We start from the raw sequence: 24,718 nt of genomic DNA on the forward strand, positions 1-24,718 counted from the left end.
CCCCCCCCCCCCACCACCCTGTTCTCATCTGGCATCCATGTGCTGGGCTCGCACCTGAGTACACACTCCCCAACGATCTGTCTTGGGCTGTCAGAGGATCAAGGGGGCTCCCAAGGCCCGGCCCAGCAGGGAGCTGGAGGGAAGTCCCTAACAAGAACTGAGGAGGGGACCCGGGCGGTTGAGGCGGCCGCGGGGAGAAGCCAGGCTGGGAACACAGGCATGAGCCTGGGTCTGCCAGGCCCCCCCGGAAGGCCCGGCTCCCCGGAGGTGAGACCTGTCAGCTCCCTTGCGCAGGGGTCCCGGGCTGCTTTCCAGGTCTGTTTGGCCTTCTGACTTTGGGGAGCTGGCCCTTCCTCACTCAGAGGCTCCATTCCCTTGTTTGCGAACATGAAGGGATTGCATCTCAGGTGGACGGAAGGTTCTAAAATCAAGAAGAGCTCTCTCCCGTGCCAAGAGAAAATGGCCTCCCAAATGCTAAGTGAAATATAGCAAGATGCGGAGCAACGTGTACATTCACCTACTTTCTATGTGCATCTAACTGTAAAAGAAGATACATGTGTGTATCAGCCTGCCTGTGCCTAGAACAATCTGGAAGGACGCAGGAAACAGCAGGAGAGGGTGGCTGGGGAGGGAGGAGGAGGGAGACTTGCCTTATACTTTTCTATACTGTTGAATTATTGGTCCGCGCTCATGTCTTCTTTGGTCGAATAATAATTACATTTAATGCAAAATATATCATCCTGCTAGAAAGTCTGCGAGTAGGAAGTATGAAGAGAACAGAATATTTGCATTGTCTCAATGCGTCTCCCCACAGATATTTAATAATTACAAAGAGAAAAATCGTGCCTTTATCATGGCAAAAACTGGCAGACAGCACCTTACACAAGTGGTCAAGGTGAATATCACTAGCAGCAGGGCAAATTGACACTATGTGCCCCCGGATAGGACAGACTGCGAAAGACACGGTATCACTGCTGTGGTGTTATTGCCAAGACCGCCTGACCTGAATCTAATCATAAGGAAATATCAGAAAAACACAACGAGAGGGACAGCTTACAAAACAATTGGTCTATGCCCATGAAACGATGTCAAGGTCCCAGAAGTAAAAACAAAACAAAACAAAACAAAACAACAGTAACAAAAAAAAAAAAAACAAAAACAAAAAAAACCCTTAGGAGCTATTCCAGATAAAAGGAAACTAAAGAGGCATCAAAACTAAATGCAACATGTATCCTGGATTGGATACTGGATCCGAAAAGAAGTTTGTTTTCTATGAAGGACATTAGTGGAATAATTAGCAACATTTCACCAAGTCTATAACATACACAATAGTTTGTAACAATGTTGATGTCCTGATTTTTGTATCTGTACTCTGGTGGTTTTAAGGATGTTCTATTTGGGGGCGCCTGGGTGGCTCAGTCAGCGAAGTGTCAGACTTCAGTTCAGGTCATGATCTCACAGTTTGTGAGTTCAAGCCCCGCGTCAGGCTCTGTGCTGACAGCTCAGAGCCTGGAGCCTGCTTTGGATTCTGTGTCTCCTTCTCTCTCTCTCTGTCCCTCACCAACTCATGCTTTGTCTTTCTCTTGCTCTCTCAAAATACATTAAACATCTTTTCAAAAAAATAACAGTCTTGTTTTTAGGAAATATACCTGGAATAATTTCGAGGTAAAGAGGCACCATGTCTGCAATTTACTCCTACACAGACTGAAACGTAAGCAGAGAGGGAATGATAGAGGAAGGGTAGTAAACTGTGAGCATTGGAGGAATCTGGGTGGAGGTATACAGGAATTCTTTGCACTATTTTTGCCACCTTTCTATAAGCCTGAAATTGTTTCAAAATAAGAAGTCCTGGTAGAGACATAGGTCACTGGCATTGCTAACATTTAGTGGGTCTACAGGATGTCCGGGGGCTGTCACAGACGAGGGGGTGAAATTTGACCATGTGTGCCAAGCACTCAGACACCACATCTGCCTACTAAGATGGTAGTACTGTATATTAACATAATGGAATATTAGATTATAATATACAGTGTATTACATTACAATACATGCAATATAGAATATTATGCTATTAATCTCATGAAATATTATACTAGTGAAAAAGAACTGCAGCTACTTGCCTCAACAGAGTGGATCTTCAAAGCATGTTGTGGAAGAAACAATGCAAGTAAGATAGGATCCATGTTATAAATAGAAATGTATATATTATATTATGGGCATTTCTATACTTCTGAGAATGAAATACAGTCCTTTATATTGTGTAAGAATTTATGTATATGTTGGAGCGCCTGGGTGGCTCAGTTGGTTAAGCGTCCGACTTCGGCTCAGGTCATGATCTCACAGTTTGTGGGTTCGAGCCCTGCGTTGGGCTCTATGCTGACAGCTAGCTCAGAGCCTGGAGCCTGCTTCAGATTCTGTATCTCCCTCTCTCTCTGACCCTCCCCTGCTCACACTGTCTCTCTCTCTCTCTCTCAGAAATAAATAAAAACATTAAAAAACTTTAAAAAATAAATAAAATTTTCTTTAAAAAAAGAACAACCCATAGTAATGAGCTCCCTGTGTTTTTCAGTGTGTGAGTATTCTTGAAGAGTACAGCATGTTTGTATGGGTATTGTAGCTTTCTGTGTATGCATTGTATTTTATTTTATTTTACTTTATCTTATTTTATTTTTGAGAGTGAGTGTGAGTGAGCACACAAGCAAGAGAGGGACAGAAGGAGAGAGAGAATCCCAAGCAGGCTCCACACTCAGCACAGAGCCCACAGTGGGGCTTCATCTCAAGACCACAAGATCATGACCTGAGCCAAAATCAAGAGTCGGTCACTTAACCAACTGAACCACTCAGGTGCCCTATGCACGCATTTTCATTTATTTTTGCTCTGATGCTTATTCCCTGTTTAACATCAGTTTGGGTTGCGGCTTGACTTAGGACTTCTAGTTGCGAACTGGGGCTCCTTGGTTTGCGCCCACATGTTTTCCTCTTTAACCCCCAGTAATGGGCATCTGGATAGTCCCTAAGTCCCTGTCACCACACAGCCACTACAGTGGCATATCCTTGTCAGGGCTCGCATGAGAATCTTATCTGGACAAAGACTCAGGTGCCCAATTGCTGGGTGGTAGGGTCTGTTTTTCCTTTGCACTACAATAAGTTACCCTTAATTCAGAGGCTTTACACAATGCTTTGCTTTATTCATAATTCTGTGGGGCGGGAATTCAGGAAGGGCTTGGCTGGGCCACTCACATCCAATCTGTGTGGTGTCACCGAGACAGCTAGGGCTGGAGGTTCCCTTCCAAGATGGCTGACTTCATCACTTAGGTCTGCAGCCTTGATGCACCTGGTCTTTCTCTATCCCTGGGTCCCTCTCACGGTGCCTCATCCTAGATGACACCTCTCCATAGCCAGCTAGACTTGCTCACAGCATGGCAGTCTCAGGGAGATTAGACTTCCTTCGTGGCAGCTGGCTTCTCCCCAAGTGGCCGCACCAAGAAAGAGGAAGTAGAAGCTGCTAGTCTTTTTCTTTTTCTTTTCTTTTCTTTTCTTTTCTTTTCTTTTCTTTTCTTTTCTTTTCTTTTCTTTTTAATATGGAACACTTTAGGAATTTGCATGTCATCCTTGCACAGAGGCCATGCTAATCTTCTCTGGATCGTTCCTATTTCAGCATCTGTGCCGCCAAAGTGAGCACAGAAGCTGCTAGTCTTTTAAGATCTGGGCCTAGAAGCTGTTACAGCTTCACTTCTGCCACAGTATTGGCCAGAGCAGTCATGGAGCAGCCCAGGTTCAGAGAGTAGGTGCACAGACTGCCCCTGGTGCTGGGAAGACTGTCAGAGAATTGGAGGTCATCTTCTACACCCTACACCCATTATGTAGTTAACGTCCCAGCTTGCCATCAAGATGGCAGTTCCTGTCCCCACAACCGCAACACTCCCTCCACCTCCCCTTGACCGCAACACTTCCTCCACCTCCCCACCCACGTTTGGCTCCATCCAGCCTGTTCCCCTTGTGCACGGCAGTCGGCATCCCTGCATCTGGGTCATCTCATACATGTGCAAATGTAAATGTGGGATAAAGCCCCAGAAGCAGATAGGCTAGGTGAATGGGTAGGTGCACTTGCAATTTGGCAGATACCACCCACTCGTCGGGAACCCCTAAGTCCATCTCTCCATGACAGATGAGCACTTCTCACCTTCTCGACCCACACCGTGCTGAACAAGTCACCCTCCATGGGCTCCCAGCTTTCGCCATGGACGTCATAGTCCATTCTCCATGTGCGGCCGGACGAGGTCCCCTTAAGACCCAAATCAGATACTGTCCCTCCTCTCCTGGGAAGCCTCTGATGCTCTCCCACATTACTCAGAGTAGAACATTCTTGAGATGGCTCTGAAGCTCTGCATGTCGGACCCCACGACCTCTCTCATCCGTTCCTTCTGCCTTCTGCTTCTCTGTCCCACCTGGGGCTCCAGGCAAGACTTTGAATTTGCCAGGCATGCTCCCATCTCGGGGTCTTCCCCTTAAAGTCCCTCCACCTAGAAAGTTCTCTCTGTGTGTCTCCACAGCTCATCCTCACTCCATCTGTGCCTCACACCAAGCATCGCCCCTCCCCACTCAGCCTCTCCCCCTCCCACCAGCCTGCAGTAGATCGAGTCTTATATCCATTTATTGTCCGCTTGTGGTCACACCGGAAGCACAGAGCTGAAGGATTTGATTGGGTTTGCTTGCTGCAAATCCTCCACAATAGCCCAGCACCTTCCATTCAGTGAGGTCTCTGCAAATAGATCTTGAATATTTATGGAATTCAATCACCGTGCCAATGCGCACCCCACCAGTGACGTCCAGACCCCAGCAACATGAATCAACCCAAATACACTGCCAGATACCTATCCCTTAAGCTCAGGCTTCCCCTGTTCAAGAGCCTTCAAGGATTTCCCATTACCTTGCTAGGACATCTCAAACTGGAACCTAAGTGTTCCAGGGCTTTTTAATACAGGGCTAAGTGTTTCCCCAGATTTCTGAGAAGTTCATGGGTGTGATTTTCTCAAGGTTCAGTTGTCCCCTTATCCATTTTTCTGACTTTATTCGTATGAACTTAACCCCACTTAACAACAACGAAAACCCACTAAGGAATAAAAGAAGACATCTCGCCAACAGTGAGTTTGCTGGTTGGGGTTTCTACTAGTGTCATGAAACTAATCCCAACTCAGGGCTGATACACATTACAACCGATAACCTGAACCGAGTTCTTTCTCCTGACGGAGCCTCAGTTTACCTATTGTTGGGATGAAGATAGTACCCTTCTTCCATATGATCTGCTTGCTAAGTACCAGGCCAAAGTGCCAGGCACTGCACACACTTTAACTCACTTAATCCTCACGGCCGCTGTAAGAGGCCAGAGCTATTATAATTCTCAGAAAAGGAAACTGAGGCATAGAGCAATCAGCATGTCTAAGTGACTACAGCTTGGAAGAGGTGGGGCCTGGATTTGAACTCCCCATACACCCGTTCCCAGGCTGGCTTCAAGACCAGAATTCACTCCTATGTTGTAGGGAATAAGTGTGCTCTTGGGTATGGCCTTGCTGGAGGCAATGGGCAGAGGTGACCCTGTGCATGGGAGGAAGTCTAGACCAAAGTGAAATGTACACAAAAGGCACAGGGCTGAAGTTGTGCTCTGTGAAGACCGCGGTCATGGTCCCCTCTGGGCTTCCAGATGGCTTCTCAGTAACATTTTATTCCCTACCATTATTAGAATAATGACCATTAAGAGATGCCTGGGTGGCTCAGTGGTTGAAGTGTCCAACTCTTGGTCCAGTTCATGGGATCGAGCCTCACGTTGGGCTCCATGCTGACAGTGCAGAGCCTGCTTCGGATTCTTTCTCTCCCTCTCTCTGCCTCTCCCCTGTTCATGCTCTCTCTCTCTCCAAGTAAATAAATAAACATTAAAAAAAAAAAAAAAAGAATTTGCATTAGGGCACCTGAGTAGCTCATTCAGTTAAGCGACTTCGACTCAGGTCATGATCTCAGGATTTGTGAGTTCAAACCCCATGTTGGGCTCTGTGCTGACAGCTCAGAGCCTGGAGCCTGCTTTGGATTCTGTGTCCCTCTCTCTCTGACCCTCCCCCACTCTCACTCTGTCTCTCTCTCTCTCAAAAAAAAAAAAAAAACATTAAAAAACTTTTAAAAAGCATTACCATGGGGCGCCTGGCTGGCTTAGTCAGTTAAGCGTCCGACTTTCGCTTAGGTCATGATCTCGCGGTTAGTGGGTTTGAGCCCCGCATCGGGCCCTGTGCTGACTGCCAGCTCAGAGCCTGGAGCCTATTTCAGAGTCTGTGTCTCCCTCTCTCTCTGACCCTCCCCTGCTCACGCTCTCTCTCTCTCTCTCTTAGAAATAAATAAAAATATTTTTTTTAAATTAAAAAAAAATAAAAAAGCATTACCATTAATACATGCAAACAACTATTGCATGTTTACTTAGTGCTAAGAATTTCCTTTGCATTTTGAATCTCTCAACAACCCTAGCACATGCAGCCCACTTTGCAGGCAACAAGACTAAGCTTGGCGGCAGAGCTAGGGTTTGTTCCTTGTGCCTTTACCCCCGAATGGGTCCATGGAGCACTTCCATCTACCAAGGGCTCTCATGCCATGATCTCATTCAGCTTCACAGCCATTCCTTGAAATCCATACTCCTATCATTCCCATTTTGCTGACCAGAAAACCAAGGTGCAGTGGGGCTGCTCAGGGCCACACAACAGTTCTTTGCAACCAATCTGCCCTGCCTCACCTCCTCCAACAGCGTCCAAGATGTCACAGATGGAAGAGGACTGATTTTATAGCACAGGAAGGAGTGAGTCAAGGTCTCTGGGGCAGTGGGCAGGGACCTCAGGCAGTTGCCCAGAGATCCGGAGGCACATAAGACAGAGAAGGCGGAAAGTCCCAGGAGACGCCCCCCACGTTTGCATCTTCAGTAAGGAGGGGGGAGAGGGAGCGGGCAGCAAGCTGCCTCTTTCATGGAATGTCCTTTAGCCCTGATACACTGGCTCAATCCAGCCTCTCCACTCCTGCTCTTTCTTGACCCCCATCTGCCCTCCGCACCTGGATGGCCCCAGTCTGGGCTCCTGCAGTTCATTCATTCTGCAAACCATCACTGAGTGTCAGATGCTATTTTAGACACTGGGGACACATTCAAGAATAAACAGTGATCCCTGCCCTGTAGCGTTGATATTTCAGCAACAGGGAAGAGACCATAAATATTAAATACACTAAGTAAAGTATATAAGGACGTTAGGCAGTTACAAGGGCCGTGGCAAACTAAAACAATACAGTAAGGCGGGTAGTTCGGGTGTGAGGAGAACGCATGGGGTGCAAGAGGGCAGGGCCTTCAGTGAGAAGGTGACATCTAAGCAGAGACTTGAACAAGATGAGGCAGTGAACCAAGCAATACCTAGAGGAAGAGTGCTCCAGGCATTGGAGTGCTGTCCACAGCAAGTGCAAGGGTCCTGGGGCAGAGTGGTGCATGAAGAACAACAAGACCAGTGTAGAGAGGAGTCAGTAAAGGAAGAGGGTGGGAGAGAGGACGGAGGAGGAAAAGGTGGGGGGAGCGGTGAGAAGGCACATCACATGTGGGTCATCATAAGGATCTGGCTTTTACTGAGTGAACAGAAAGCCAAGGGAGGGTTTTGTGTAGAACAGGGACACCATCTGATGTGTGCGTGACAGGCCGTGTTGGACTGCTGTGTCAAGAACACACCGCAGCAGAACCAGGGTGGGAAACGGAGAGATCAAGGAGCCCTACGAGGAGACCGCTGTGATAATCCTGGTTAGAAACGAAGGGGACTTTGCCCAGGGTGGTAGTTGTGTTGGTGAACATGATCACGAGCCCACCCAGACTCAAACGGAAGGTGCGTGGACCCCATCTCTCAATAGAGCCACGTTATAAAACAGCCACAAGAGGGGCACCTGGGTGGCTCAGTTGGTTAAGCGTCCGACTTCGGCTCAGGTCATGATCTCACGGTTCATGGGTTCGAGCCCCGCATCGGGCTCTGTGCTGACAGCTAGCTCAGAGCCTGGAGCCTGCTTCAGATTCTGTGACTCCCTCTCTCTCTGACCCTCCTCTGCTCACACTGTCTCTTTCTCTCTCTCTCTCAGAAATAAATAAAAGCATTTAATAAATAAATAAATAAATAAATAAATAAATAAATAACAGCCACAAGAATCTTCAAGGCAAATAGAAAGTTCCCTTGGTCGGCTGCCACCGGAGGCACAGGGAATAATTAGAAGTGGCACTGGTGGGGCTCCTGGGTGGCTCAGTCGGTTAAGCGTACGACTTCAGCTCAGGTCGTTATCTCACGGCTCGCGAGTTCGAGTCCCACGACAGGCTCTGTGTTGACAGCTCAGAGCCTGAAGCCTGCTTTGGATTCTGTGTCTCCCTGTCTCTCTACCCCTCCCTACTCTTGATCTCTCTCTTTCTCAAAAATGAATAAATATTTTTAAAAAAATTTTTTAAAGGCACCGGTCACCCAGGACTCACAGCCTAGTAACCAAAACGGTTACCTCTCAGGCACATGAGCAGCCAGAGAGGAGCCCTAATCTGGCTTGGCTAGTCAGGGCAGGCTTCCCAGAGGAGGGTAACATACGAGCTGGGTCTTAAAGAGTGAGAGATCAACCGAGAGAAATGGGAGAGGGCAACCGAGGTCAAGGAGAGTGGGGACTCCACATGGGGAGGCTGGAGAGGTGGGTTTGGGCGCGGATTGTCTGGGTTTAAACCCTGCCCTGCTCCTTCTCGCGGGCAGCATCGGGCAGGCCACCTTGCCTCTCTGAGCTTCAGTTTACTGTAAAACAGGAGTGATAATAATTGTACTGTCTTGGGGGGGAGGGAGGGGAGGAAATGTGTGCAAAGTGCCTGCTAGATAGAAAAACCCCTCAAACGGCCAGCCCTGCCTAGGAAATTACAGATGCCGGTCAGCTCGCGCAGGCACCCTAGGTTCTCCGAGGACACGGGCAGATTCGCCCAACGCCACCAAGTCTAGAAGGGGAGGGCCTGAATCACACCTATGGACCTGCCACAGACTGACCCGTCCCTGTCTACGCTCACTCCTCGTCCCCAAGTTCACGTGGGGGAGGAGGCGTCCTCCTTTGTACACACCCTCATCCAAGAAACCCTGTGAGGCCTCCAGAGGGGATCCCCGGACCCAGAGGTGGAGCCTTGAAGATGCAGTGGTCTCTGCCCTGATAAGGACTTCCCCTCCTCGCCCCTCCATCCCCCGCCCCTGCATTCTCCGTGTCCCTGTTCAGCAGGAATTCCTCAGTTCAGCATGGAGTTCCGGTAGATTTTATGAGCCAGCCACAGCAGACAAATGGAGAAGAAAAACATCCCTTTGGAGCTCTGCTCAGCTCTCAAAATCTGATTTCCGCTCAGCCGGAGGGAGGCCAGGCTGCTTTAACCCTCTGTGGGAGGGGACCACGGGGTCTGATTCAAGACCTTCCTGGCCCTGCCTTCCAGCAACACGGGCTCTTTCCTTCCCTAATGGCTCCTCCTCTGCCCCCCAGCCCTGCTCAGGGCTCACCCTCCCCTCTCCCTCTATAGAACTGCCTCAAAGATCCCAGATTCCAGTCTAGGATCTTCAGCAAAGCATCCACTTACTGGGAGCATCCTATACGCCAGGTTTCTACGCACGGGCTCTGGACTAGTCTGGAGCAGAGCGGGAAAGGACATGTGTGTGGGACTCGGACAGAAAGGGGTCCAGCTTCATCTGGTCTAGTTTGTAATATTTGGGGCGAAGTCCCTTGAGTTTCCTCATCTATAAAATGGGCTTAATAATGAGATCTATCTCATAAGGATGGTTGTGAGGAGTCAATGATAATAGGCACGTGGAGTGTTTAGCGTGCAGCCCTCATAAATGATAGTCCATGTTATTGCTGTGACTCCTTCCCTTCACAAACCCGACGGGATAGGCATCTTCACCCCCACGCCCCAAATGAGAAAAGCAAGGCTCTTGGGATACACCTTTATCTGCTCAGTGTCTTATTTCCTCCAGTTATAAGTAATCAGGACTGCAAGTCCTGAATGCATTAAATAATACTGTCAGTCCTTTTTTTTTTTTTAATTTTTTAATGTTTTTTATTTATTTCTAGGAGAGAGAGAGAGAGAGAGAGACAGCGTGAGCAGGGGAGGGTCAGAGAGAGAGGGAGTCACAGACTGAAGCAGGCTCCAGGCTCTGAGCTGGCAGTCAGCACAGAGCCCGACGCGGGGCTCGAACCCACGAACCGCGAGATCATGACCTAAGCGAAAGTCGGACGCTTAACCGACTAAGCCACCCAGGCTCCCCAGTCCTTTTTTTTTTTTTAAGTCTATTTATTTATTTTGAGAGAGCGAGGGAGAGTGTGCATGTTGGTGTGCGCACGTATGGGAGAGGCAGAGAGAGAGAAAGAGGGAGAGAGAGAGAAAGGGAGAGAGGGAATCCAAAGCAGGCTCTGCACTGACAGCACTGAGCCCCACATGGGGCTCGATCCCATGAACCATGATCTCATGACCTGAACTGAAGTCAAGAGTCAGTTGCCGGGGCACCTGGGTGGCTCAGTCAGTTGGGTGTCCAACTTCAGCTCAGGTCATGAACTCATGATCCGTGAGTTCGAGCCCCACGTCAGGCTCTGTGCTGACAGCTTGGAGTCTGGAGCCTGCTTCGGATTCTGTGTTTCTCTCTCTGTCCCTCTCCCACTTGCACTCTGTCTCTCTCCCACAAAAAATAAACAGCAAAAAATGTTTTAAAAAAAGAGTCGGTTGCTTAACTGACGGAGCCACCCAGACACCCCGCTGTCAGTCCTTATTATTCAAAGGCTCCACAGTAATGAATCTGCCGCCTGTCTGAAATGTACTTGTAACCTTCAGATGAGTGCGCACCATGGTCATTCCCACGCGAGTGCAGAGTGAAGAAGCATTGTAGTCCCTGGACACAAGCTGTCATCCTGCCTTGGTGTTCCCGCTCTCACACCGTAAACAAGTGTCCATTTTTGTGGTCGACTTACTGCCACGCTTTACACACCTGTGTGCTTTTTGTTGGTGATCTTGCCATCTGACACGGCCCCAAGCATAGTGCTGAAAACACTACCTCCTGTTCTGAAGCCCAGGAAGCTGTGATGTGCCTTGTGGAGAAAATACACGGTCAGGTAAGCTTTGTTCGGGCACCAGTTACTTGCTGTCCGCAGTTCAATGTTAGTGAATCCACAGTACATATATTTTTTAAAATATTTTATAAATTTTATTTATTTTTGAGAGAGAGAGAGAAAACATGAGCAGGGGAGGGGCAGAGAGAGAGGGAGACACAGAATCCAAAGCAGGTTCTAGACTCTGAGCTGTCATCACAGAGCCAGACGCGGGGCTGGATCCCACGAACCCTAAGATCATGACCTGAGCCAAAGTCAGACACTTAACCGACTAAGCCACCCAGGCGCCCTTCATAGTATATATTAAGCACGGTGTCCTTTAACAGAAACGCACAGAAAACGAGGTAGGTGTTAATCTGTTGGCAAAAATCTTCTGACCTGAGGCTCAAAGGACCCTTCCCCTATATTTCCCCCTAGAAGCTTTCATTCAGTTACCCCGAGTTCAGTGCTTGTGGTGACTTTACAGAATATACTGACAACAAATTAAAAAAAAAATCAATCGTATTTCCAGGCTTTTGGTACTTTGAAGTGTGAAGATATTTGGGAGGCACTGGAGTGAGCTACAGTCACCATTAGTATGGCTGTGGGACAAATTACCCCACAACTTGGTGTCTTTAAAACGACCATTTTCTTCTGCTTACAGATTCTGTAATTCAGGATTCATAATAATGGGCACAGCAGGGAAGGCTTGTCTCTGTTTCCCGATGCCTGAGGCTTCAACTGGGAAGGCTCAACAGCCGGGGCTGGAATCATTTGAAGGCATCTTTACTCATATATCTGTCCCCTGGGCTGGGGGGACCGGAAGCAGAGTACAAGCCATCAGAAGCCTCTCCACGTGGCCTGGGCTTCCTCACGGCATTTGAAATTGTTACACGGCAACTCGGAGCTCCAAGCAAGCGGGTTCCAGTGAACCAGGCAGAAGCCACATCACCTTTTCTGACCCAGCTTCAGAAGTCACAGGGGGTGCCTCCTGCCAAATTCAAGTGGTCTAAGCAGCCACAAGCCTGCGCAGACTCAATGAGGAAGGACATAGACCCCCTCCCACTGCCGCTTTTGAAGGAAAGAATGGAGGTCATGTTTTGTTTTGTTTTGTTATTTATTTCTAGGAGAGAGAGAGAGAGAGACAGCGTGAGCCGGGAGGGTCAGAGAGAGAGGGAGTCACAGACTGAAACAGGCTCCAGGCTCTGAGCTGGCAGTCAGCACAGAGCCCGACGCGGGACTCGAACCCACAAACCGCGAGATCATGACCTAAGCGAAAGTCGGACGCTTAACCGACTAAGCCACCCAGGCGCCCCCGGAGGTCATGTTTTTAAACCACTAGAGCTATTAATACAGACTTAAGAAAATTAGAGACTCGGGGCACCTGGGTGGCTCGGTCGCTTAAGTGTCCGACTTTGGCTCAGGTCGTGATCTCACGGTTCATGAGTTCGAGCCCCACATCGGGCTCTCTGCTGTCAGCACAGAGCCTGCTTTGAATCCTCTGCCTCCCCCCCAACCCCCAACCTCTGCTTCTCCCCTGCTCTTTCCTTTCTCTCTCAAAAATAAATAAACATTAAAAAAGAAAAGAAAATTAGAGATTCAGGTCCAAATCTTGACCTGTTACTCTCCTAGCTGGGCCATCTTGGGCAAATTGCTTAACTCTTCAGAGCCCTCATGTCCCTCCAGCTTCTAGGATGGTGAGGATGAAATTAGACAATGGGCACAGAGCAGTCAGGTCAATGCCTGGCACAGAGCGCACTATAGATGGTAGTGTTGATGGACATTATTCATGTTGAGATCTGGATGTATTGGTTATGTATTTGGCTGCATGTAACACAAACCCAATAGAGTGGCTTCACCAAATAAGAATTTTTTTTTTAATTTTTCAAGAGGTTAGGGACAAGAAATCATCAAGGACACAGCCACTCTGGATCTCCATTCCGCCATCCTTAGCATCCGACTTTTGTCCTCGTGGCACCAAGGCGGCTGCTATAGCTCCAGGAATTGCATCTCCATTCCAGGCAGCAAGAGGCTGAAGGTGAAGGGCAACCCTTCTTGGGAGACTCTGTGATTTCATTTGAAGAAATGCGCCTCTCCCCGGGAACTCCTATCTTTATCTCACTGGCCAAAATGAGCCACATGGCTGCCCCTAGCTACAAGGAAGGCTGAGAAAGGGAATATTTATAACTAGATCCACTGCTGTCCTGGACAAATCGGGGTTCTGTTGGTGGAGGCGGGGAGAGGGCTGGATATTGCAGAGGTGGATAGCAGTGTCTGCATGTCAATCTCAGAGAGCAACATGCAAATAGCTCTGTTGTCCGGCATCACCACTGACTACTGAGGAGAGACCAAAACACATCTTCATTATGGGATCTCTCATTTAAGGCAGCGGAGACCCCCGAACCTTGATCCAGGAAGCCTTTCCAGACACCTTTAGGTCCCTGATCTTCTCTGAAATCCTATTGTCTGGAATGGGGGGAGTATGATCTGCTGCTGTCAGAGTTCTCCAGGGCCCCTCCCCACCCTCCACTGCCCCNAATTGCCCAAGGACATCAGCAGCTGCTGAGTTCGGGATGGGCCCCTGCCCCTGACACCTGGGCCTGAGGACTTTCAGCAGGCCTCCTTGAATTTTCAAAAGGCTCCTTAAATCGTGGTTTCATGGAGCATCGTCTTGCTCTCCTACAGCATCTTGGTGACTGTCACCTGGTACAGGAGGTAGGGCCAACCTGAGCCCTGGGCAGGCTAAATTACCCAGCACTTCTTCAATGTCACAGTCTTTAAGCATCCGCCCAACATTTCTCTGGAGGGATGGAGCTAAAGAAGGGCACACATGGCTATACCAGCTTCCCTTCCGTAATTGAGCAACTCCATTCTGGCCCCAAACTCGCACCCCCTTACTCAACAAAACCAGAGTACATCAGCTTAACAGGCCTTTTCTCCCTAGAGCAGAGTTTTGTAAGCATCTAAGCTTCGACTACCCCAGAGTGGGGTTCTTCCCTCTTCATTCTTACCACAAGCAACTTATCAAATAATTCCTGTCCACTCCCTAGCTGTGTGACCTTAGGCAAGTTACTTGACCTCTCTGTTCCTTAATCTACTCCTCTGTAAAGTGGGAATATTAATAGTACTTAGTGGGGTGCCTGGGTGGCTCAGTCGGTGAAGCATTCGAGTCTTGATTTCGGCTCAGGTCATGATCTCACAGCCCATGCTGGGCTCCACGCTGGGTACAGAACCTGCTTAGGATTCTCTCTCTCCTTCCTTCTCTGCCCCTCCTCCACTCGCATACCTGGGTGCTCTCTCTCTCTCTCTCAAAATAAATAAATAAATAAATAAATAAATAGTACTTAACTCATGGGGCTGTTCTGAGGGTTAAATGAGAAAATGCACCCAAGTGCTTANTATTATTATTATTTCAATTTCATTGCACTTCCCCTCACAGGAGTACCAGGAAACACATTTTTTTTCTCCCAACATGTTACATTTCCAATGATACTTCAGTGTCCCTTGGACACTGGGACATTAGGACTCTGGGAAAAAGGCTGAAGTCCCCTTCTTTACCCAGCTCTGCCTGGTAACCAATGTCCCCTACTCACTCAGACACCCTCTCAAGAAAGAGTAGGATAATACCCACCCACACTGAGGCGGACATCACTGATGAGCAGCCTGGAGAAATGTCTGCTCAACTGTTTTCTCTATTAGGTAAGTGGTGCGGGGTGGGAGGAGGGGTTCGGGTGGGAGGGTCTATGATCAAATCAGCCTAGAAAATGCCGATTGGAATGAAGCCCGATGAGTTGATTTGCTGCAGGCTTTCTCAGAGCCTTTAACACGGGAAAGCGCTATAATTCTCTAGAAGGGGGACGCCAAACGCAGCTTCCCAGACTTTTAAATCATGGAAAGCTGGGCACCTTCCAGAACAATAGCCACCAGGAGTTCATTCTTGAAAATGATGGCCCGGAGGGTCCTTGAAGGACTGAGCTCCAGCAGTGGAAGCCAAGGGTCAGTGGAGCTTTCTCATTGGCCTGAACAGCACAGCAGAACAAAACAAAATCTGGCATTTCAGTGGAAGAGCAATCTAAATGTTTATTTAACACACTCAGTGGACAGACATTTCTGGATGCTTGCGACACGCTGAGTACTGACCTGGGTTTGGGGGGAAATTGCCATCAAGCCAGATTCTGCTTGCCTCACTGACTGATGGCATGACCTTGAGAAAACACCTCGTAAAGATGAAATAATGGCAACAGCGCTCGCACCACACATCCCGGGTGCCAGGGCTGCTACCCTTACTCCTCACAACCACCCTCTGCGGGCAGGCTCTGTGATGATCCCTGTTTTACAGATGAGGAAACTGAGGCACGGAGAAACTCGGTAAAATTTTCAAGACCATACAGCTGGTGAGTGGCAGAGGTAAACCCAGGTGCTCAGGCTCCCCCATCTGCAGACTGAACCATGCGACACTGTGCTAACTCGAGAGATAATACCCATGGCAGACTTTACTAGTTGTTACCCCACAGCTAGTCTTCTCTTCTTCGCCACTAATAGAACGCCCGTGTTCAGCCAGATGTGTGGCTACCTAAGGAAGACTACATTTCCCAGCCTCCTTTGCAGCAACGTACGGGCAAATAACAAGGTCTGGTCAATGGGACAAAAGCAGAAGTGAGGTTGTGATTCCTCAAAAGATGAAATGTGCCCTTCCTCCTTCCGCTTCTTTCTCCTTTTTTTCTGGTTGGAAAGCAGACAGAATGGCCCCTGCAGCCATTTGGGTCCATGAGGCAACTTAGAGAGTGGAAGCCACGTTCGATGGAGCAAAAAGATAGACAGAGCCTGGGTCCCTCTGGTTTAGTTGTCTGAGGTTGCATAACAACAGATGCTAAACTTAGGGACTTACAATGCCAATAATTATCATCTCTGCCTTTGTCTTTCTTTATCATCTTTGCTATTTTTCACAATTCCTTTAGCTCAAGAATTCAGGATCCACATCCAAGTAGGCTTACTCACACGGCTGGCGAATTGGTGCTGCCTATCGGCTGGGGACCTTGGTTCCTCCCTACATGGGCCTCTCCACAGGACAACCTGAACGTCCTCCTCACAAGGTGGCTGCTGTCCCCAGTGTGTGTGATTCAAGAGATCAAGGAGGAACCTCAATGCTCTTATCAGGTAGGTTCAGAAGGCACACACCATCACTTCTGCCAGGTTTTTGTGGTCACACAAGTCAGATGTGATTCAAGGAGGGAGGGTCTACACAAGGGGGTGAATACCAGGAGACTGGGATCGCTGGGGGCTATCTTAGGGGCTGGATACGGCAGCACAGAATGCCCGACCCACAAATGCCTTGACAAAGAGAGAGAAATATATTCTCATCTTGCCTAACTGAACTTCAGATGTTGAGTAATATATCTATGAGTTCTTGACACAAAGTAGGCCCTCAGTAAGTACGGTCTCTAGTCTTTTTCTCCAAGTACATTGATGTGTAGGACTTTGTCCCTTTTGTGTGTCCCTTCATCTACACACAAACATATATACACATGGCACTACCGTCTAGGTACAAAGTGGGTGTGGGAGGTTGCCTATCAGCCTTTTCATGCATCCATTCATTCAACAAGTGTTCATTGTTGCCCACAGTGTGCCAAGCTCTGGCCTAGGATGCCGGGATACCTCCGGTGCCCCGGAAAACTCACAGTCTAGTGGAATCTAATGGGATGGAAAACAACCCATTTCTCTGTCCCCAGAGAAATGCAGATTAAAACAAGAAATCGGATCATTTCAAGCGCCAGGGATGATGTAGGGAAGGTGGTCCCTCATGCCCACTGGCCGTGTGGAGTATAGCAACTAGATCGCATCCTAGAACACAGTCAGACAGTGCTTGTTCTCACCATGCGTATTCTCTGTCCCTGGAATCCTGCCCTTGGGTGAGTATCCCAGAGGGGCACACACAGGACTCCGTGAGAATCACGTACCGGAAGTCTATCACAGCTTTGCTGGGAGAAGCGGAAGTTGGAGGTAGCCATATTCTCCACCACTAAGGCGATGGAAAAGGCGCATGTACATGCACATACCCCATATATACTAAGCAGTGGTTAGAAGCTGAGGACTCGAGTTAGACTCAGCACACCGGGCACAGTGTCAAGTAAACAAAACAACTTAACAAACAGATCTAGCGAAACTACCATTTGTGTTCATTAATAACCTATTCATGGGGCGCCTGCCTGGCGCAGTTGGTTAAGCATCCGACTTCGGCTCAGGGCATGGTCTCACTGTTCGTGGGTTCGAGCCCTGTGTCAGGCTCTGTGCTGACAACTCAGAGCTGGAAGCCTGCTTCGAATTCTATGTCTCTCTCTCTCTTTGCCTCGCCTGCTTGTTCTCTGTCTCTCTCAAAAATAAATAAACATCAGGGGCACCTGGGTGGCTCAGTCGGTTGAGTGTCCAACTTCAGCTCAGGTCATGATCTCCCAGTTCGTGGGTTCAAGCCCCACATTGGGCTCTGTGCTGACAGCTAGTTCAGAGCCTGGAGCCTGCTTCGGATTCTGTGTCTCCCTCTCTCTCTGCTCCTCCCCCTTTTCATGCTCTGTCTCTCTCTGCCTCTCAAAAATATATAAAAGTGAAAAAATTTTAATAAAAAAGTAAACATTAAAACATTTTTAATAACCTATTCACACAAATCAGCACTGTATATATTCTGGGGATGCATGCCTATTCAATGACATGCATCAACAATATTTAGTGGACCCAGAATAGCCAACACAATAGTGAAGGAGAAAAACAAAGTTGGAGGACTGATGCTTCCCAACTTCTAGGCTTTGATAAAGCTGCAGTAATCAACACAGCATTTTAATGGCAGAGTACCAGACACACACACAAAAAGAGCAACAGAACAGAATAGAGAGCCCAGAAATAGACCCTCATAAATACACTTCACTGAACTCTGACCAGGAGTAAAGGCAATACAATGGAGTGACGATAGTCCCTTCAACAAATGTTTCTGGAATAATTGGGAGTCTGGATAACCACATGCAAAAACATGAATCTGGACCTTCCCATCCTTCACAAAATTTAACTCAAAATGGATCACAGACCTAAATGTAAAACACCTAAAGACAACATAGGAGAAAACCTAGATGACCTTGGATGTGGTGATGACTTTTTAGATCCAACCCCAAAGACATGATCCATCAAGGGAATAACTGATAAGCCAGACTTCATTAAAATCAAAACCTTCTTTTCTCTAGAAGACACTGTCAATGGGGTGCCTGGGTGGCTCAGTCGGTTGAGCATCCAACTCTTGATTTCAGTTCAGTTCTTGATCCCAGAGTCCTGGGATTGAGCCCCATGTCAGGCTCAATGCTGAGTGTGGAACCTGCTTAAGATTTTCTCTCTCTTTCTCTCTTTCTCTCTCCCCCCCTGCCCCTCTCCCCAACTCATGCTCTCTCTCAAAAAAGAAAGAAAGAAAGAAAGAAAGAAAGAAAGAAAGAAAGAAAGAAAGAAAGAAAGAAAGAAAGAAAGAAAGAGGAAAAAAGAAAAGAAAAGAAAAAAGAAAAGAAGAAGACACTGTCAAAAAAAATGACAAGACAAGCCACAGACTGGGAGAAAATATTTGCAAAAGGTACATTCCATAAAGGACTATTCTCCAAAATATACAAAGAATTCTTAAAATTCAACTATAAGAAAACAACCCAGTTTAAAAATGGGCCAAAGACCTTACCAGTCACCTCACAAAAGAAGACATACAGATGGAAACTAAGCATATAAAAAAAGTTCCACATCATAAGTCATTGGGAAAAAGCCAATTAAAACAAGAAACCACTACGCACCTATTGGAAGGGCCAAGATCCAGAACACTGACAACATCAAAAGCTGATGAGGACACAGAGCAGCAGGAGCTCTCATCTGTCGGGGTGGGATGCAAATGGCACACACACTTCGGAAGACGTTTGATGGTTTCTTATCAAACTAAGCACACTCTTATACAATCCAGCCCCTTGGTAGTTACCTAAAGGAGTTGAAAACTCACATTTACACAAACACCTGAGCACAATGCTCACAGCAGCCTTATTCATGATTGCCAAAGGTTGGAAACAACCAAGATGTCTTTGGGTAGATGGACAAGTAAGTTGTGATACATCCAGGCAATGGAATATTATTTGATGCTTAAAAAAATGTGTCATCCCCAACAGACACATGAAACGATGCTCAGCATCCCTCCTCATCAGGGAAATACAAATCAAAACCACAATGAGATACCACCTCACGCCTGTCAGAGTGGCTAAAATGAGCAAATCAGAGAACTCTAGATGCTGGCGAGGATGTGGAGAAATGGGCACCCTCCTACACTGTTGGTGGGCATGTAAACTGGTACAGCCCCTCTGGAAAACAGTGTGGAGGTTCCTCAGGAAACTAACAATAGAACTCCCCTGTGACGCAGCAATAGCACTGCTAGGAATTTACCCAAGGGATACAGAAATTCTGATGCATAGGAGCACGTGTACCCCAATGTTCATAGCAGCACTCTCCACAATAGCTAAAACATGGAAAGAGCCTAAGTGTCCATCACTGGACGAATGGATCAAGAAGATGTGGTTTATCTATACGATGGGATACTACATGGCAATGAGAAAGAATGAAATCTGGCCATGTGTAGCAACGTGGATGGACCTTGAGGGTGTTATGCTGAGCGAAATAAGTTAGGCAGAGAAGGACAGATACCATATGTTTGCACATATAGGAGGATTAGGAGGAACTTAACGGAGGACCGTGGGGGAGAAGAAGGGGGGAAACAGTGGAGGAGGGGGAGAGAGGCAAACCATGAGAGACTCTTGAATGCTGAGAACAAATTGAGGACTGATGGGTGTGGGGGCGAGGGGGGAGATGGGCATGGAGGAGGGCACGTGTGGAGATGAGCACTGGGTGTTACATGGAAACTAACTTGACAATAAACTATTTGTAAAAAAAAAAAAAAAGTGTCATCTGGCCATGAAAAGATACGGGAGGAACATAAATGGATATTTCTTTTTCTCTAAAATTTTTTATGTTTATTTATTATTGAGACAGAGAGAAACAGAGCATGAGTGGGGGAAGGGCAGAGAGAGAGGGAGACACAGAATCCGAAGCAGGCTCCAGGCTCTGAGCTGTCAGCACAGAGCCCGATGCGGGGCTCAAACCCACAAACCGTGGGATCACGACCTGAGCCGAAGTCAGATGCTTAACCAACTGAGCCACCCAAGTGCCCCCATAAATGGATATTCCTAAGTGAAGGAAGCCAATCTGAAAAGGCCACGTACTGTATAATTCCAACTAAAGGACATTATGGGAAAGGCAAAACTACGGAGACAATCAAAAGATCGGCGGTTGCAGGGACGGGGTGGAGATGAGTAGGCCGGGTATGGAGGATTTTTAGGGCAATGAAAATAGTCGGTCTGATACCATAATGCTGGTATGATAACGACATCATCATAAACATTTGTTCAAATCCACAGAACGCCAGGAGTGAATCCTGAGGTCAACAGCAGACTCTGGGTGATAATGAAGTGACCATCCATCGTACGAATGCACCACTCTGGTGAGCCGTGTTGACACTGGGGAGGCTGTTCAGGGGGTGGGGCAAAGGGAACACGGGAAATCTCTGTACCTTCTCAAGTCTGTTGCAAACCTAATACTTCTCTTAAAAAAAAAAAAAAAGGAGGTCTTTAAAAATATATATATTAGAGCAGGTGCCCTGTGCAGGGAGGGAAATGAGAAGGAGGAATCAGAGACAAAAGGGGAGAGAAATCAAAAGACAGTGTGATCAACATACCAGACCTGCACCAAGGTCGGGGAGGAACAGCAAGAAGCTGCCCTGAACTTTGGCAGAGGAGGAAGGTTATTGGCACCAGGGAAGGGCTGAGCACCGCAGGCAGGGAGAAGAGCCGCGCCAAAGGCAAAGGTAGTGCCTCAGAGAAACTCCAAGTATTTCAGGGGGACTGACGGCCAAGGTGGCCTGGCTGGCCAGCTCCCGTTCTCTCACCCCGTGAGACCCTCCCCTCCTACTTGATGGGCTCCTACTCAGCCCTCGCACGTCTCTGTGCTGCCAGATCGGCCCGGGGAAGGGGTCTGACTGGCCTGAGTTCCCCTACGGCGCACTGTGTGACCTCAGGCAAGTCACTTTCCACCCTCAGAACGTCAGTTTCTTCATCTGTAAATTGGGAATAATAATACCACCTACCTTGGAAGTGTGTGATAGAGAGGAAATGGGATGAGCAAAATGCAACATCCTTGCCCCTTGACACTTATATTCGAGTGGAAGGAGACAAATGTATTTCCCAAGAGCCAGAACTAGGCCTGGCACATAGTAGGTGCTCAGTTAATATTTGCAGCTGAATGAATGGAAGCAGTAACACATGCTATGGAAAGAAGGAAAGCAGGATACGGTGGACAGGGAGAGCCATAGGGGTGTTGGAGGGGTCAGTGGGGGGTGGGGGGTGGAGAGCCCTCCTGAGGGGGCTTCACTGAAATTTCAGTGAAGACTGGAAGGAAGTGAGGGATTAAGTGACAGAGATATCCACAGGTGGGCGCATACCAGGCAGAGGTGGGCTCCCCAGGCAGTGAGCAGGCCAGTATGGCTGAGCAGAGGACCAGGAGACAGAGGACCAAGGATGGGAGGGGCTGAGCCCCTTCTGCTGGTGAGCTGAGAACGTGGCAAGAGCGCCCCATCCCTGCTCCGGCCATGCAGGTCCTGGGCTGCTCTTCTACCTGGGGCCAGCCCCCAACAACCTAGCAACCTCAGCGCAAAGTCCTCTCCTGTGTCGAGTGCCCAGCATGTGCCAGGCCCTGGCTTTAGCGGCACGAACTCGGAAGCACTACCCAGCCCACGGAATGGGTGCTATTATTAATCGCCAGTTTCCAGAGCAGGAAACAGGAGACTCCAAGACCCCCCTTGAGCAGGATCCCAGGGTTCTTTGATGCTGGAGCCCAGCTTGCTCCGACCACATTGTCCTGGAATTCTTTGTTTACAGCTCGCCTTCCCCTCTTGGCTGCAGAAGGCCCAACTCTGTCTCATTCATGGTTTTATTTTACTCCCAGGGTCCCTTGTGTCAAAACCTGCCTGTGGAGCGAGTGAATGAATGAGCCTACCAAGTGAGCCCTCCCCGGCTTCCGGGCCAGTTCATGCCCCCCCTGGGTCAACCTCTCCAACCAGGAGCTGGGATGGGGAGGGGGCTGGACAGAGGAATTTCAAGCTGCCCAACGACTGAGAGCAGAAGAGAGGGGGAGATGGGGGAGAAAGTGAAAGTGAAGGGAACCGGGAGCCCCTGTGAGGAGGCGCAGACAGGGAAGGAAATCTCCCGGTAATAACTCATCGGCTCAGGAAGCAGCAGCCTGGCCTGGGGCTGCGTGTGGGACTGGCCCTGCGGGGAGGGGGGCGCAGGCTCCTTCTCCTCCTCCCCAAAGCCCAGCCTGGCTGGGGTCAAGGTCAAATGAGGAGGGGTGGAGGAGCCAGGTGTGGGAACAGAGCTTCCCCCAGACCCTGGCGGGAGGGGTGAGGGGGCTGAAGACTTAAGGGGCTGCTCTTCCAGCAGCCAAGGAAAACCCTTGGGCTCCCCTCCCCCATTCTGGCCGGGGTTGGGGAAGCCAGGAAGGCACAGTGTGGCAGAGATGGGAGGCATTTTCAAGATAGCTGAGGCCGGGAAAGGAAAACAAGCCCAAACGCACCTAGGAACCTTTCATCTTCTCTCCCGGTGCCCTGTCTACCCACACAGATGCGTTAGCGTTGAAGAGAAAGTTCTTTTCAAGGCCAAGCAATACAGGTTGGGCCAATCCCCAGGATGAAGCTGGGAAGGGGGCACGACATGGGGACTCCACCCGCAATCGACAGCAATTCTTCCCAGGGCCCCTGAGAAGAAAAACGTGTCAGGGTGAACAATCCAGGATTTTCCAAAGGAAGGAAGGCAGTGAGGGAAGACTGTCGTGCCTCTCTCTCTCTCTCTCTTTCTGTGTGTGTGTGGTGACATTCCAAAGAGAGAGGGGGGCATGGATTTAGAGGCAAGGTGAGATTGTGGAAAGTGTAGGAAAGCAATTTGCATTTTTTTTTGGTGGTAGGTGTTAGAGGGATGGGGTGATAGTGAAGTCTCAGGCTGGGGCTAATGCTTCCACTCACTTCTTGTAAGACTGAAGGCCAAAGCGCTCTCATCTCTAAATGGGGGGGTGGGGGGGGGAATCTCCCACAACTTCAGCAAGAATCAGAAAAGATCGGTAAAGTACTCAGCAAGCACGGTGGGCGGCACACAGTAGGACCTCAACCAAAAGGTCAATGCCATGAGGCCAAAGAGTTTGTCACCTCTCTATTCTCAGACCTAAAACCATTCCTGACATAGCAGGGATCCAAGAAATACTTGTTTAATGAATAAATGGATGAATGAAGCTACTGGCGTGTGTGTGTGTGTGTGTGTGTGTGTGTGTGCGCGCGCGCGCGCGCACGCGTTTGTGTGTTGTTTTTGTTTTGCTTTTTTTTTTTTTTCTTTTTTGGTTTGCTGTTAAGGATGTGACACTGTGGAATCCTTAGTTGGAAAGATTACAGTGTTTCTCTAAGTGTTCTCCGTGGACACCATCCCAAGGCAGATTCCTGGGTCCCAGGCCAGAGCTGCTGGATCGGAACGGGAGGAACCCGGGAATCTGTCCTGTCCCCCTTCCCCAGTTCGTACACAAACGAAATTTGCAGAACCACAGTATTAGAACGCGACGGCGGGAAAACCCCAAGCTAGCTTCTCTGCAATCCTCTTCCTGAACGAGGACACTGAAGCCGAGAGAGTCCCCCTGCGGGTCTAGACCGCGGATAAAGGGTCCAGATCCGGGCACGCCGCCCCAACCGCGCTGACCCCCAAGACGCTCGCGCGGCTCGCCTGCGGGGACTGAAGGCTTCGGGGCGGGCCGCTGAGCTCGCGGGCTGCTTTCAACCTGGGGAACAGGGGGGGCGGACGCTGCGCNCCTGGCGTCCAGCTACATCGCGCACCTGGCCAACGTGCTGCTGCTGGGCGACGCGGCCGACGACGGGCAGCCGTGCTTCCGTGCGGCCGGCAGTGCCAAGAGCGCGGTCCCCGCTGCCCCCGACGGCGGCCGCCAGCCGCGCTCCATCTGCACCTTCTGCCTCAGCAACCAGCGCAAAGGGGTGAGTGCGCGGAGCCCCGAGGCAGTGGCCGCGGGGCAGGGGGTGGCGGAGGGGACGGGGTGGGCGACCGGGCATCCTAGGGAGAAGAGGATCAGGGACCCCAGTGAAGAGAGGGGGAAGCGACAGGAAATTCGTTGGGGAGCGGGGGAGACGGTGCTGCGTTCCAAGCCCAGGGTTTGGTGTGGATGGAACAGAACCACTGGCTCAAAGTCCCCTCCCCCCCTCCCCCCGCCCACCANGGTTCAGGAAAGCCCGGAGCTCGGGCATTTCTTTGAGAACGGAGATTGCCCACTGAGGGACACCCCTCTCACTGAAGGTGTGCTGGGGAAAGAGCATGAGGAAGTAGTTACAAAGGCCATCATTTATTGAGCTCTTCCCGCGTGCGAAGTGCGTTCCTCGTCCTCTTTTCTTTTCCCTTCCCGAGAACTCAGTTATTCTGGCCATTTTTTCACTGAC

General features: G+C 49.2%; 1 protein-coding gene and 1 non-coding gene across 2 annotated transcripts in view; one reads left to right on the plus strand and one right to left on the minus strand.

Moving 5' to 3' along the window:
- Positions 1–3,575: 3,575 nt before the first annotated feature.
- On the minus strand, positions 3,576–3,682 carry LOC144233964 (U6 spliceosomal RNA). Its single transcript, XR_013335814.1, has one exon. It is a non-coding gene; the product is annotated as a U6 spliceosomal RNA (small nuclear RNA).
- A 16,988-nt stretch (positions 3,683–20,670) lies between these two features.
- The window catches only part of TCF15 (transcription factor 15), a 9,142-nt gene continuing 5,094 nt past the window's right edge, over positions 20,671–24,718 (plus strand). Inside the window, exons 1-2 of the mRNA XM_077767057.1 lie at positions 20,671–20,683; positions 24,063–24,262. Of these exons, the coding sequence (XP_077623183.1) occupies positions 20,671–20,683; positions 24,063–24,262 (213 nt within the window). The remainder of the gene's footprint in view (positions 20,684–24,062; positions 24,263–24,718) is intronic.

The sequence above is a fragment of the Crocuta crocuta genome, unplaced genomic scaffold (genome assembly GCF_008692635.1).
Source record: "Crocuta crocuta isolate KB4526 unplaced genomic scaffold, BGI_CrCroc_1.0 scaffold15, whole genome shotgun sequence".
In the NCBI taxonomy this organism is placed as follows: domain Eukaryota; kingdom Metazoa; phylum Chordata; class Mammalia; order Carnivora; family Hyaenidae; genus Crocuta; species Crocuta crocuta.